The sequence below is a fragment of the Loxodonta africana genome, chromosome 2, assembly GCF_030014295.1.
Source record: "Loxodonta africana isolate mLoxAfr1 chromosome 2, mLoxAfr1.hap2, whole genome shotgun sequence".
NCBI lineage: Eukaryota > Metazoa > Chordata > Mammalia > Proboscidea > Elephantidae > Loxodonta > Loxodonta africana.
In genome coordinates this window covers 97,028,583-97,044,098 of record NC_087343.1, presented here as the reverse complement: position 1 = coordinate 97,044,098, position 15,516 = coordinate 97,028,583, and the positions used below count along the sequence as shown (strand labels likewise).

At 38.6% G+C, this 15,516-nt stretch overlaps 1 protein-coding gene across 1 annotated transcript in view; it reads right to left on the bottom strand.

Moving 5' to 3' along the window:
• Positions 1 to 15,516, bottom strand: part of ADGRV1 (adhesion G protein-coupled receptor V1) — a 614,420-nt gene that overhangs the window by 507,249 nt on the left and 91,655 nt on the right. The window contains exon 34 of the mRNA XM_003404981.4: positions 592 to 722. Within this exon, the coding sequence (XP_003405029.2) occupies positions 592 to 722 (131 nt within the window). The remainder of the gene's footprint in view (positions 1 to 591; positions 723 to 15,516) is intronic.

Sequence of the window (15,516 nt, the reverse complement as noted above, 5' to 3'; positions counted from 1 at the left end):
CATTTTCTTTTAGAGCTCTATTTACTGCTGTCATGTGTTTAAAGTTCCAAGACAATGAGGAGTAAGAGGCACTGTCCATCATCTTCAGAATGACATAGTCGACACCAACTGTGGGAGGCCAGAAGAGTAGCCAAGATAACTTGGCTCAAATACAGTAAAGCCTGTGAAAACCGGAAACTGTGTAAGGAGAAAACCTGTCCGAGAAGGAAAACTCAAACATTTTCCATTAATACAGAATGATAGAAAAGTGTTAAGACTTGCACCTTGTCAAAGGTGGAAAACTTGTGAGACCTGGAAAAACAAAGCAGTCCCTTTGAGTTCCAGTTCTCAAACGTTTCCCTGTACAGAGCTGACATTACCTGTTTCCTTCAAATAGATCTACCAAAGCACGTACAGAAGAACAAACCCTTTCCTTAAGACTTAGAAGATCTTTATGAGTAATGTTCTTCCTTTAGGTCTCTAAGCAACCAATCAGTCTTCTCATCAGTCTCTTTTAATCTTTTATTACATAATAGGACTTTTCCTTTTTTCTTTAAAATATAACACTTTCTATAGCTATTTGTGGTATAGCTTTTTTTCCTGTGATATTACCTCAGAAAAGAAGAGTTGCCCAGTAAAGTTAGCAAAATTGAGGTCTAGATTTTGTCCAATAATTTTCCAGTTAATAGTGACATTTCCTCGACCAGGGGGTGTTCTGATCACATAGAACTCCAAAATTTCTCCTGCAAGTGAAATGTATAGGTTGGCAAATGCTTAATGAAAAAATGAACTTAAGATTTGAAATAAACATAACCCAAATCCCAAGCATGCAATAATTACAGCACCTTTTCCAAGAACATTACAAAATTTGTTTGAATTGTCTAGAAGCTTTATACATGCTTATTGTTTATTAACACAGGGATCCCTCTTCTAAATGCTTCCATTTAGTGGAACTTCAGGAAGTTCAGTATGTAGCATCACAAAAGCACATGCTAAAATGGAAAACACAAACATATGTACACTTCAAAACATGCACCAGAACATGAATGTTCTGTTCAAGTTAAAGAAAATAATAAAATCCTCATGATTAAAGCTAGTAATAACACAAGTAAAGTCTTCCTTCGTTGCTCAAAAGGACACAAATTCCTTACACTGATATGCAATGTGATTTTACATAATGCATGCATAAAAATGCTTGCAAATACCTGAAAATCACATTTCTTTAGATTGTAACTTACATATACCATCAATGATTTTGTTTTATAAAAAAAAATATAAAGGAAAGGTGTCAAATCTATATCAACCTCTATAACGACCAAAGTTTCAGTTATCCTTCCGGGATGATTGAGGTATTTTAGGCACTTCCCATTTCTGGCTTTTATCCTCATGTAATACTTGGCAAAATTAAAGAAAATCACGGTAGTCATTTCTTTTAAATTCCTAAAAGTAGAAAGTAACCTCCTAGGGAGTACTATCAGTGGCCATGTAGCTTGCTGAAAATATGCTTAATTTACAAGTCCTATGTGATAACGAAGACAAGTTAAAATATGAACTATGTGATGAAAACAGTTATTATGAAAAGATAAATGGAATGATGTTTGAAAAAGCTTAAAAGTACACATCCTCATTCAAATTTTGTAGCATAAATATATAGTTGAAACCATGAATATTCTTTTAAAAAACATCGCTTTTACTTAAGCAAATATCTTTTGTGTTTCTAAACACTTTTATCTAACACTTTTTAAACAAGAAGAATGGAACTAAAACAATGAAATACAAACATCTTTATCAAAGATTTTTTTTAAACGACCACAATTTTTAAATGTCGATGATAAAAATGAATAGTTCTAAAAGAAGAAAAGATTTTTAACACAGTATGAATAAATTAGAGATTACCTTAATTTCTATTTCTAAAACACACAAAATAAGTTTTTCATATTCACTTTAAGCACACACAATTTTAGTTGACATGTACTATTTTGGGAGTGGAAAATAAAAGAAACAAAAGCATCAGAAAGATGTTTAAATAAAGTGGCCTCAACCACCTCAATATTCAATTATGCATTTTTAAATGTTACAATACAAAGAAAAAACTAGTCGACCACCACATTAGTTGACTGTTTCTTGGTTTTTGTTTGTTTGTTCTTTAAACACATTAAGGACTGCTACTTAGGAACCAGGTTTTCCAAAATTTTGAATGTAACTGGAAGACTGTACAATTGGCTATAATTGTCAGCATACCATTTAAATGTTTTATACTTGTATAACTCATATAAACAAAATATAGGCACTACTATGAAACCATGGAGTCTCCATATTGAACACCACGCTGAATTTACTATAGAGCAGGTTTATACTGAACAATGAGGGTTCATTACTGAAAAACATAGAGAGCCTTGATGTTTATAGAATCATGGTTTTCAAATTTCTGAAAATCACAAAACCTGGTAATAGATCAAAAAGAAAACTATGGAAGTTTGACCAAGTGTTAAAAATGCAATAAGAGCCCAGCCAAGCGGCTGACGCTCGCAGCGGAGGTGCCCAGGCCGCCGCCGGGGCGAGGGTTCGCACCGCTCCTCCCGCTTTACGGCTGCTGCAAACCCGGCCCGTGCTGGCAGCTGTACCGCAGACGAGCCCGCGCCCGCGCCGCTCAAATCTCCCAGCTGGACGTTGGAAATAGCTTTTGATGGTCTAGGGACTCTTTCATTTGACCCCAGGAGACGGGGCCAAGATGGCGGACTAGGCCGACGCTACCGCGGATCCCTCTTGCAACAAAGACTCGGAAAAACAAGTGAATCAATCACATACATAACAATCTACGAAGTCTGAACAACAAACAGAGATTTAGAGACAGCGAACGAACAAATACGGGGAGACAGCGATTGTTTTCAGAGCCAGGAGCCAGCACACCAGGCAGGTGACCTTTGGAGCCCGAGTTGGGGCAGAGCCCAGGGGGGCAGACAGCACAGACAAGGGGCCCAGCCCTAGCCCCCGAACTCATCCCGGGAGCGAGCCCAGCCGGTTGGCGTGGGCGGCGTGGTGGCGCAGCCGGTGGGAGAAGTCGCCGGGAGGCAGTGACAGGTCTTGGCGCGGGGAGAGCAGCGTCCCAGCCGGGGAGCCGTCCCACCGGGAGTTTGGCGGGAAGCAGGCGGGGCGCGAGCGCAGGTACCAGCTACATTTCCCAGAATTGACCCGGGGGGGGCCCAGTCGTTCGTGCGGGAGGCGCCCACCCAGTTCGCGAGAGCAGCGCAGCGCGCCGGAGGGAGAAATCCCCGGGAGGAAGTGACAGGTCTTGGAGCGGGGAGAGCAGCGTCCCAGCCGGGGAGCCGTCCCGCCGGGATTTTGGCGGCGCGGGGGGGGCGTGAGCACAGGGACCACCTACATTTCCCTGAATTGTCCCCGGAGGAGGGTCCAGTCGTTCGTGCGGGAGGCACCCACCCAGTTCTCGCAAGCGGCGGGGCGTGCCGGAGGGAGAAGTCCCGGGAGGCAGTGGCTGGTCTTGGAGCAGGGATGCGGCTGGAGGGATGGGGAGCCCCCGGGAGGCAGCGACACATTTTGGACACGGGAGTGCACCGTCCCAGTAGGGGAGCCTTAACCTTGGGGGTGGGGCTGACAGCGGAGGATCTGACCGTGACGCCAGCGGGCCAGACCCCCCGGGGGGCAATCTCCACACACCCAGTACATATAGGCAACGTGCCCCGCAGAAATCTCAGATATAAGAGTCATTCCAAGTAAGACAGACAACTCTGGCTATATTCTGAGGTGCTATACTCCTACTCTCTGATCCCTCCCCCACCCTCCCCAGGCGGCTCCATTAACATCCGAAAAGCCTGAACCAGAGGGAGAACTCTGATAGGGATCTGACTGCATTTTTTTTTTAGCGGATTTTCTGGAAAAACTAGTTTCCCAGTGATGGCTCGGAGACAACAGTCCATATCAAACCACATAAAGAAGCAGACCATGACAGCTTCTCCAACCCCCCAAACAAAAGAATCAAAATCTTTCCCAAATGAAGATACAATCCTGGAATTATCAGACACAGAATATAAAAAACTAATTTACAGAATGCTTAAAGACATCACAAATGAAATTAGGCTAACTGCAGAAAAAGTCAAGGAACACACTGATAAAACTGTTGAAGAACTCAAAAAGATTATTCAAGAACATAGTGGAAAAATCAATAAGTTGCAAGAATCCATAGAGAGACAGCATGTAGAAATCCAAAAGATTAACAATAAAATTACAGAATTAGACAACGCAATAGGAAGTCAGAGGAGCAGACTCGAGCAATTAGAATGTAGACTGGGACATCTGGAGGACCAGGGAATCAACACCAACATAGCTGAAAAAAAATCAGATAAAAGAATTAAAAAAAATGAAGAAACCCTAAGAATCATGTGGGACTCTATCAAGAAGGATAACTTGCGAGTGATTGGAGTCCCAGAACAGGGAGGGGGGACAGAAAATACAGAGAAAATAGTTGAAGAACTCCTGACACAAAACTTCCCTGACATGAAAGACGAAAGGATAACTATCCAAGATGCTCATCGAACCCCATTTAAGATTGATCCAAAAAGAAAAACACCAAGACATATTATCATCAAACTTACCAAAACCAAAGATAAAGAGAAAATTTTAAAAGCAGCCAGGGAGAAAAGAAAGGTTTCCTTCAAGGGAGAATCAATAAGAATAAGTTCAGACTACTCAGCAGAAACCATGCAGGCAAGAAGGGAATGGGACGACGTATACAGAGCACTGAAGGAGAAAAACTGCCAACCAAGGATCATATATCCAGCAAAACTCTCTCTGAAATATGAAGGAGAAATTAAGATATTTACAGATAAACACAAGTTTAGAGAATTTGCAAAAACCAAACCAAGGCTACAAGAAATGCTAAAGAAGATTGTTTGGTCAGATGACCAATAATATCAGGTACCAGCACAATACAAGGTCACAAAACAGAACGTACTGATATCAACTCAAATAGGGTAAGCACAAAAACAAACAAACAAAGATTAATTCTAAAAAATAAATAAACAAAATAATACACATAACAGGGAATCATGGAAATCAATAGACAAAAGATCACAATAATCAAAAAGAGGGAATAAATATAGGAGGCATTGAACTGCCAGATGGAGAGTGATACAAGGCGATATAGGACAATACAAGTTATGTTTTTACTTAGAAAAATAGGGGTAAATAATAAGGTAACCACAAAAAGGAATATCAACTCCATAACTCAAGAAAAAAGCCAAGAAAAACGTAACGACTCAACTAACAAAGTTAAACATTATGAAAATGAGGATCTCACAATCTACTAAGAAAAACGTCTCAACACAAAAAACTATGTGGAAAAATGAAATGGCCAACAACACACATGAAAAGGCATCAAAATGACAGCACTAAAAACTTATTTATCTATAATTACGCTGAACGTAAATGGACTAAATGCACCAATAAAGAGACAGAGAGTCACGGACTGGATAAAGAAACACGATCCATCTATATGCTGCCTACAAGAGACACACCTTAGACTTAGAGACACAAACAAACTAAAACTCAAAGGATGGAAAAAAATATATCAAGCAAACAATAAGCAAAAAAGGAGTAGCAATATTAATTTCTGACAAAATAGACTTTAGACTTAAATCCACCACAAAGGATAAAGAAGGACACTATATAATGATAAAAGGGACAATTGATCAGGAAGACATAACCATATTAAATATTTATGCACCCAATGACAGGGCTGCAAGATACATAAATCAAATTTTAACAGAACTGAAAAGTGAGATAGACACCTCCACATTTATAGTAGGAGACTTCAACACACCACTTTTGGAGAAGGACAGGACATCCAGTAAGAAGCTCAATAGAGACACGGAAGACCTACTTAAAACAATCAACCAACTTGACCTCATTGACTTATACAGAACTCTCCACCCAACTGCTGCAAAATATACTTTTTTTTCTAGTGCACATGGAACATTCTCTAGAATAGATCACATATTAGGTCATAAAACAAATCTTTGCAGAGTCCAAAACATCGAAATATTACAAAGCATCTTCTCAGACCACAAGGCAATGAAACTAGAAATCAATAACAGAAAAACTAGGGAAAAGAAATCAAATACTTGGAAAATGAACAATACCCTCCTGAAAAAAGACTGGGTTATAGAAGACATCAAGGAGGGAATAAGGAAATTCTTAGAAAGCAACGAGAATGAAAATACTTCCTATCAAAACCTCTGGGACACAGCAAAAGCAGTGCTCAGAGGCCAATTTATATCGATAAATGCACACATACAAAAAGAAGAAAGAGCCAAAATCAGAGAACTGTCCCGACAACTTGAACAAATAGAAAGTGAGCAACAAAAGAACCCATCAGGCACCCGAAGAAAACAAATAATAAAAATTAGAGCTGAACTAAATGAATTAGAGAACAGAAAAACAATTGAAAAGAATTAACAAAGCCAAAAGCTGGTTCTTTGAAAAAATTAACAAAATTGATAAACCATTAGCTAGACTGACTAAAGAAAAACAGGAAAGAAAACAAATAACCCGAATAAGAAACGAGAAGGACCACATCACAACAGAGCTAAATGAAATTAAAAGAATCATTTCAGATTACTATGAAAAATTGTACTCTAACAAATTTGAAAACCTAGAAGAAATGGATAAATTCTTGGAAAAACACTACCTACCTAAACTAACACATTCAGAAGTAGAACAACTAAATAGACCCATAACAAAAAAGGAGATTGAAAGGGTAATCAAAAAACTTCCAAGAAAAAAAAGCCCTGGCCCGGACGGCTTCACTGCAGAGTTCTACCAAACCTTCAGAGAAGACTTAACACCACTACTACTGAAGGTATTTCAAAGCATAGAAGAAGATGGAATACTACCCAACTCATTCTATGAAGCTACCATCTCCCTGATACCAAAAGCAGGTAAACACATTACAAAAAAAGAAAATTATAGACCTAGATCCCTCATGAACATAGATGCAAAAATCCTCAACAAAATTCTAGCCAATAGAATCCAACAACACATCAAAAAAATAATTCACCCTGATCAAGTGGGATTTATACCAGGTATGCAAGGCTGGTTTAATATCAAAAAAAAACTATTAATGTAATCCATCACATAAATAAAACAAAAGATAAAAACCACATGATCTTATCAATAGATGCAGAAAAGGCATTTGACAAAGTTCAACACTCATTTATGATAAAAAACTCTTACCAAAATAGGAATTGAAGGAAAATTCCTCAACATAATAAAGGGCATCTATGCAAAGCCAACAGCCAATATCACTCTAAATGGAGAGAACCTGAAAGCATTTCCCTTGAGAACGGGAACCAGACAAGGATGCCCTTTATCACCGCTCTTATTCAACATCATACTTGAAGTCCTAGCCAGGGCAATTAGGCTAGACAAAGAAATAAAGGGTATCCGGATTGGCAAGGAGGAAGTAAAGCTATCACTATTTGCAGATGACATGATCGTACACACGGAAAACTCTAAGGAATCCTCCAGAAAACTACTGAAAACTAATAGAAGAGTTGGCAGAGTCTCAGGTTATAAAATAAACATACAAAAATCACCTGGATTCCTCTACATCAACAAAAAGAACACCGAAGAGGAAATAACCAAATCAATACCATTCACAGTACCCCCAAGAAGATAAAATACTTAGGAATAAATATTACCAAGGATGTAAAAGACCTATACAAAGAAAACTACAAAGCTCTACTACAAGAAATTCAAAAGGACATACTTAAGTGGAAAAACATACCCTGCTCATGGATAGAAGACTTAACATAGTAAAAATGTCTATTCTACCAAAAGCCATTTATAAATATAACGCACTCCCGATCCAAATTCCAATGTCGTATTTTAAGGGGATAGAGAAACAAATCACCAATTTCATATGGAAGGGAAAGAAGCCCCGGATAAGCAAAGCACTACTGAAAAAGAAGAAGAAAGTGGGAGGCCTCACTTTACCTGATTTCAGAACCTATTATACAGCTACAGTAGTCAAAACAGCCTGGTACTGGTACAACAACAGGCACATAGACCAATGGAACAGAATTGAGAACCCAGGTATAAATCCATCCATGTATGAGCAGCTGATATTTGACAAAGGACCAGTGTCAGTTAATTGGGGAAAAGATAGTCTTTTTAACAAATGGTGCTGGCATAACTGGATATCCATTTGCAAAAGAATGAAACAGGACCCATACCTCACACCATGCACAAAAACTAACTCCAAGCAGATCAAAGACCTAAACATAAAGGCTAAAACGATAAAGATCATGGAAGAAAAATAGGGACAACCCTAGGAGCCCTAATACAGGGCATAAACAGAATACAAAACATTACCAAAAATGATGAAGAGAAACCAGATAACTGGGAGCTCCTAAAAATCAAACACCTATGCTCATCTAAAGACTTCACCAAAAGAGTAAAAAGACCACCTACAGACTGGGAAAGAATATTCAGCTATGACATCTCCGACCAGCGCCTGATCTCTAAAATCTACATGATTCTGTCAAAACTCAACAACAAAAAGACAAACAACCCAATCAAGAAGTGGGCAAAGGATATGAACACACATTTCACTAAAGAAGATATTCAGGCAGCTAACAGATACATGAGAAAATGCAGCCGATCATTAGCCATTAGAGAAATGCAAATTAAATCTACGATGAGATTCCATCTCACACCAACTAGACTGGCATTAATCCAAAAAACACAAAATAATAAATGTTGGAGAGGCTGCGGAGAGATTGGAACCCTCATACACTGCTGGTGGGAATGTAAAATGGTACAACCACTTTGGAAATCCATCTGGCGTTATCTTAAACAGTTAGAAATAGAACTACCATACAACCCAGAAATCCCACTCCTCGGAATATACCCTAGAGATACAAGAGCCTTCACACAAACAGATATATGCACACCCATGTTTATTGCAGCTCTGTTTACAATAGCAAAAAGTTGGAAGCAACCAAGGTGTCCGTCAACGGATGAATGGGTAAATAAATTGTTGTATATTCACACAATGGAATACTACGCATCGATAAAGAACAGTGACGAATCTCTGAAACATTTCATAACATGGAGGAATCTGGAAGGCATTATGCTGAGCGAAATGAGTCAGAGGCAAAAGGACAAATATTGTATAAGACCACTATTATAAGATCTTGAGAAATAGAAAAAACTGAGAAGAACACATACTTTTGTGGTTACGAGGGGGGGAGGGAGGGAGGGAGGGAGAGGGTTTTTTATTGATCAATCAGTAGATAAGAACTGCTTTGGGTGAGAGGAAAGACAACACTCAATACAAGGAAGGTCAGCCCAATTGGACTGGGCTAAAAGCAAAGAGGTTTCCGGGATAAAATGAATGCTTCAAAGGTCAGCAGACCAGGGGCTGGGGTCTGGGGAACATGGTTTGGGGGACTTCTAAGTCAATTGGCAAAATAATTCTATTATGAAAACATTCTGCATCCCACTTTGAAATGTGGCGTCTGGGGTCCTAAATGCTAACAAGCGGCCATCTAAGATACATCAATTGGTCTCAACCCACCTGGAGCAAAGGAAAATGAAGAACACCAAGGTCACACAACAACTAAGAACCCAAGAGACAGAAAGGGCCACATGAACCAGAGACCTACATCATCCTGAGACCTGAAGAACTAGTTGGTGCCCGGCCACAATCGATGTCTGCCCTGTCAGGGAGCACAACAGACAACTCCTGAGGGAGCAGGAGATCAGTGGGATACAGACCCCAAATTCTCATAAAAAGACCATACCTAATGGTCTGACTGCCACTAGAGGAATCCCGGTGGCAATGCTCCCCAGACCTTCTGTTGGCACAGGACAGGAACCATCACCGAAGACAACTTATCAGACATGAAAGGGACTGGTCAGTGGCGGGGAGAGATGCTGATGAAGAGAGAGCTAATTAAATCAGGTGGACACTGGAGAGTGTGTTGGCAACTCTTGACTGGAAGGGGGATGGGAAGATAGAGAGAGAGGAAAGACGGCAAAATTGGCACGAAACGAGAGACTGAAAGGGCTGACTCAATAGGGGTAGAGCAAGTGGGAGAAGGGAGTAAGATACATGTAAACTTACATGTGACAGACTGATTGGAATTGTAAATGTTCACTTGAGCTTAATAAAAGTGAATTATAAATAAATAAATAAATAAAAATAATAATTTTGCCAAAAAAAAAAAAAAATGCAATAAGAGCACAGGGACATGAAAACAATGTGTAGGTCAATAAAGATCCATGCTGAAGGGGAATGTGTAACCACAGTAATACAAAAATAAGGCTTGTAAGGCTGTACACAGAGATTTGGGAATAAATACAAAATGAGAAGGTGAAAATAAAAATGAAATGCTCAGGAAAAAAAAAACTGAAATCCTCTTATAAGCTTACTACATGTGAAAATTAAAATACTCAACATCCACATAGTAAAAAATAGTACCACTTAATAAATCCCACCTTCGAATATTTAGTAAATTATCATGGATATAACTTGGAAGAAAATATTGCAAGAAACACAGTCTGAAGCACGATACACACACACTCATAGGTGAATACAAGGTAAACAAAAGAAAACAAAACCAAACCCATTTTCATCAAGTCAATTCCAACTCACAGCAACCCTATAGGACAGAGTAGAACTGCCCCACAGGGTTTCCAAGGCTGAAGTCTTCACGGAAGCAGAATGCCACATCTTTCTCCCGTAGAGCAGATGGTGGGTTCAAACCATCAACCTTGTAGTTAGCAGCCAAATCCTTAACCACTGTGCCACTAGGGCTCCTAAGGTAAACAAAGCATTCCTTAAACATAATCGTGTAAGGCCACTGCAAAGCTATTGTGTCAATAGCAAGAATTTTGTGAATTTTTTTTAAAGAAATTAGTAATACAAATGAAGATACTGACTCTGCCTGTTTAAGGCAGATTATTAGAAAATGCTTCCTGGGCAAAATAACTGGATATACCAGAAGGCTACTACTACCTGGAGGATGTGGAGTCAAAAAGCAGTTGTAGGAAGAAGGAAAACTCCTTAGAAACATGTGCTTAATCATCTAAACCTAACGGGGTGGGCAGAACGAAGATCTCCAAGAGGGTACGTTCTGATTTTCAGATGACACATTCTCCTAGGTATTAAATCCTCTCCTCGTGTTTGCCCAGGTTGAAAGGGTCTAATGAGCGCCCTGGCCTACCAAATAGTCTGACTACATTACTGTAAGATCATCTAGATATGAAGCCAACAGAGGCCACGGAAAAGTGGTGACACATTTTAACTCTGAAGGAGAAAATGTATCAATAGGGTCTAAATCAAAACACCAAATCCATCACCATCGTGTTGATTTCAACTCACAGAGACCTTATACGACAGGGTAAAACTGTCCCATAGGGTTTCTGAGGCTGAAATCTTTTTTACCAAAGGAGATTGCCATATCTTTCTCCCATGGAACAGCTGGTGGATTTGAACTGTTTATTTTTCGGCTAGCAGCTAAGAGTTTAACGATGGTGCCACCACGAATACATACAGGGTCCAAACCTAGCCTAATGCAGATAAGAAACATGATTTTAAGATGCATCTTAATAAACTTGAGTGTTTTGGTCATTTATTCCCCCAACAAACCAGGATACCTTTCGAAGATAAACAATATCGACTACAATGTGTGTAAAAACAATGGAAGACTAAAATACAGGAAATGTATTTTAACAGGTTCATCGCCTACCATCCAAAGTGACTGCCCTCTACAAAAAAAAGAAAGCGGGTTCAAATAATTATAAACCAAACCCAGTGCCGTCGAGTCAATTCCGACTCATAGCGACATTATAGGAACATGAATAATGTGAAACACAAAGCATCAATATGAACAGTTAAGAAAAAAAGTCGAGTGTTTCTAATACAGCAGTTCTATATTTTGTTTTTAAAAGAACCACATTTCTTATTCAAATCTTTGCCTAAAGAAGATTCACGCTGTCTCTAATAAAAGGAAAAACTGTAAATCCACTGAGCATGAGGCGATTTATCATGCTGCTGAGTTGGGTGGCCAAGTGAAATATCTAACACAGATTTATACATAGTTTGCAACCATAGCATGATCCATTCTCACACATTTCTAAATTCTGTCCATTACATTTGAAAGAAAATAATATTTACCACTGAGCATCTCTCCAATGGCTTTAGGACAAAAATAGAGAAACAGGATTCTATTGAATTCAGTAAATTGTTAAACACTAAGGCAATTCCTTCCCGTGAATCAAAAATGCATTCTAAAGCTAGAGGTTCAGCATAGTCCATGATTTAAATCTAATCACATAAATGAAACCCCAACACTAGGCCAAAAACAATGCTAACATTGTTAAAAACCCATACAGCACGATATTTTTTTTTAACCCCATCTGTCTACCAGTTGCCTTTGAAGAACCACCATGAAGTTTTCATTAATTCACTTTGGTAAACTCATGCTTAACACACATTTCTATATGTTAATTTCACAATAATATAAACACTACACACAAAAAAATAATGAATTCTTGAGGTCCAATATAATGTTTTCGGGGAAAAAAATTAACTTCTAGGGAAAGGTTTAGTAAAAAAAGGAAAGAAAAGTAAGCAAAAAACAGAAATGCCTCCAAGTTTTTACTGAGAAAATGTAAAAATCTAGGCAGTATTCATGCCAGCAATAAAGTCATTCAGTGTTTTAACTCCTGTACCAAGCTCATGCTTGTAGACTGATATCCTAAACAGATTTTTAGAACCAATAACACATCGGGACTATTGGTTTTAATTACTAATCCTTTTCCCTCTTTGTATCTCTTGTAAATACTGAGCTGTGGGAAACTAAAGAGACTACGACGTGGTTTTCAGGTTACATTTGTCCAGGCCAAGAGAAGCGCAGGTGCCAGGGTCAGCAGATTCTCTGAGATGCTGCAGTCCTCAGCAGGAGAACCTTCGTTTCTTCAGAGCCCTCCAACCCACCACTACCATCACCCCCCAAACTCTCACTTTCTCAACACTAGCTGCCTCCTGGAAACCCTGGTGGCGTAGTGATTAAGTGCTACAGCTTCTAACCAAAAGGTTGGCAGTTCGAATACACCAGGCGCCCCTTGGAAACTCTGTGGGGCAGTTCTATTCCTGTCCTATAGGGTTGCTATGAGTTGGAATCGACTCGACCGCAACGGATTTGGTTTTTGGTTTTTTAGCTGCCTTATAGTTAAAATCCCTTTAGACTGATCTTGGGCATCCAAATTCTTTTCTACGCTCTAAAAAAAAGCCCATCACATTTATAGAAATCATATGCCTAAACTAGCTCTAAATCCCTCCTTAAATCTAATCTTTCCTAGTCCCTGATCTTATTTATACCCTCCATGCCACTAACCCTTTGTTTCTCTGCTTCTACATTATTTTCTTTCATGTATTTCTTAAACAAAACAAACATAATTCCAAAATATTCCTATCTAATCTGTTTTCTCCCGTTTTCCTTGCTCACATAGCCAATGAGTAGAACATTCCCTATGGCAGTGCTTCTCAAACTTTTATGTAGTAAAGGAAGGGGGCTTTTGCTTGTTTTTAATTTGGGTTCGGTTTTTGCCCCAATCCAAAATCGTGGATTGACACATTTGTAAAATTCAGTGAAATGGATGATAGTAGATAAACAGCAAAAAGAACAGACATACAAAATATAAGCTCATAGGTAATGCTTTTGGATATTACAGCAAATTTAAATTGTTACAAAGTTTCTTAGAAAGTTATTTCCATTTCTGAACTTATCTTGTCACAGAACAATAGCAAACACTTTGCAGACTGGCACTGGTCTGAGGACCACACTGAGTAGCATAGCCAGGAAGCCCCTAAGTCCGTTTGTCATCCTTAGATATTGCTTTTTTTTTTTATTGTAAAAACACACATAACACATTTGCCAATTCAACACTTTTCATGTGTACAATTCAGTAACATCAGTTACATCACGTTGTGTGACCTCACCAGTATTCACTGGGAAATTTTCCAAATTCCTCTACAGTTGCTACTGTTTTCTCTAGCTCCATCTGAGGATCGAATCTCACTTGTTGGTATGTTAGTATTAGACACACTCACATAATTATTTCTTCTTCTGGTAGCCAGTGAAAACATACCCTCTCATTGGTCTCTTCCCACCTTTCTGGCTCGGTTTCTGTCTCCTCTCAGGTCTTCTTCCTTTTCTAGTACCTTAGTCTGCTGTTTCCCATGTCTCCATCCTTGATAACTTGCTTTTCTTTCTCTACCCACAAAGATCTTATTCCTGATTTCAACTATTATCTCTACGAATCCAGTTTCTATCTCTCTAACCTGAAATAGTGTCAGGTTCTCTCCCCAATTTCCTTCTCTCACATAAATGTTATTGTTTCAGTTCAAATCCATTATTCTTCCAACGTAAATCACTTCAAACAGTTATCAAAAGTTCCTACACTGTTAGGTTCTGCAGTGGATACAAGTACAAGGAAAACAGTCTCTTCTTACAGGCCGCCCTATAGCACGGGCTTTGGATTCAGACAGAACAGGGTTGTTATTGAGTCTCTCAAAACATCAGTTCCTTCTGTGACAGTCTGGGTTTACACTACTACAAACCCACTTTACAGAACGATTGTTAAAATTAAGCGAAATAGTGAATGTGCAACCTCTGGCACACAGAAAAATCAATAAATGTTATCGTTCTTGTCATTACTATTAAGAATAACTTCTCCTGCCATGACTTTTTACTTGTATTATGTTATAAATAATTTTTTGACAGTTGATGATCTGTCTTTAGATTGGACTTATGGCAATTTGTTAGTCACTTGTACTTGCTATTGCTATGACAACATCCTATTCTAAACCATTAAGAACAGTAAAGAGTTTTGGAAAATGGCTCATACATTTGCATATATGTTAAATAATGCAGTAAGGTGAAACGTAACACACGAACACGCATTCAAGTTCCAGCACAGCCACTAACCAGCTGTATGACCTTGTCAAGTCATTGATCTCTGTTTCTCAGTTTCCTCATTTGTAAAATAGAAGTGCAAGTGCGTGATCTACATCTGTTTTCTTAACTCTATGAGGTAAATTTTTTATTTTTTAATTCCAAACACAAACTATGTGGTGAAACACAGGCTATAAATACCTGTATTATTTCAAAACAGGTTTATTCAAAGGCAAAAAACACTGCTATAGTATTTTTAAAACATAAAGATTGGCCTATATACGCAAAATCTTACATTTGACTTGAAATATTAAAAAAAAAAGATTCAAGAAAATTAGTTTTTTAAGGAAAAAATGTAATTCCTATGTACATTTTATAAGGTTATCTAGTTTGGCATTTTGTTGATAAAATATACAAATGCAATATAAATCAATTCCAGGCACAATCAATAATTACTGGTTATAAACTATTTGTTTTTACAGGGAGCAAACGTTTGACCGTTTATTATCAACAGCTTCTACTGACATATACTACACACGCCAGAAACTATGCTACA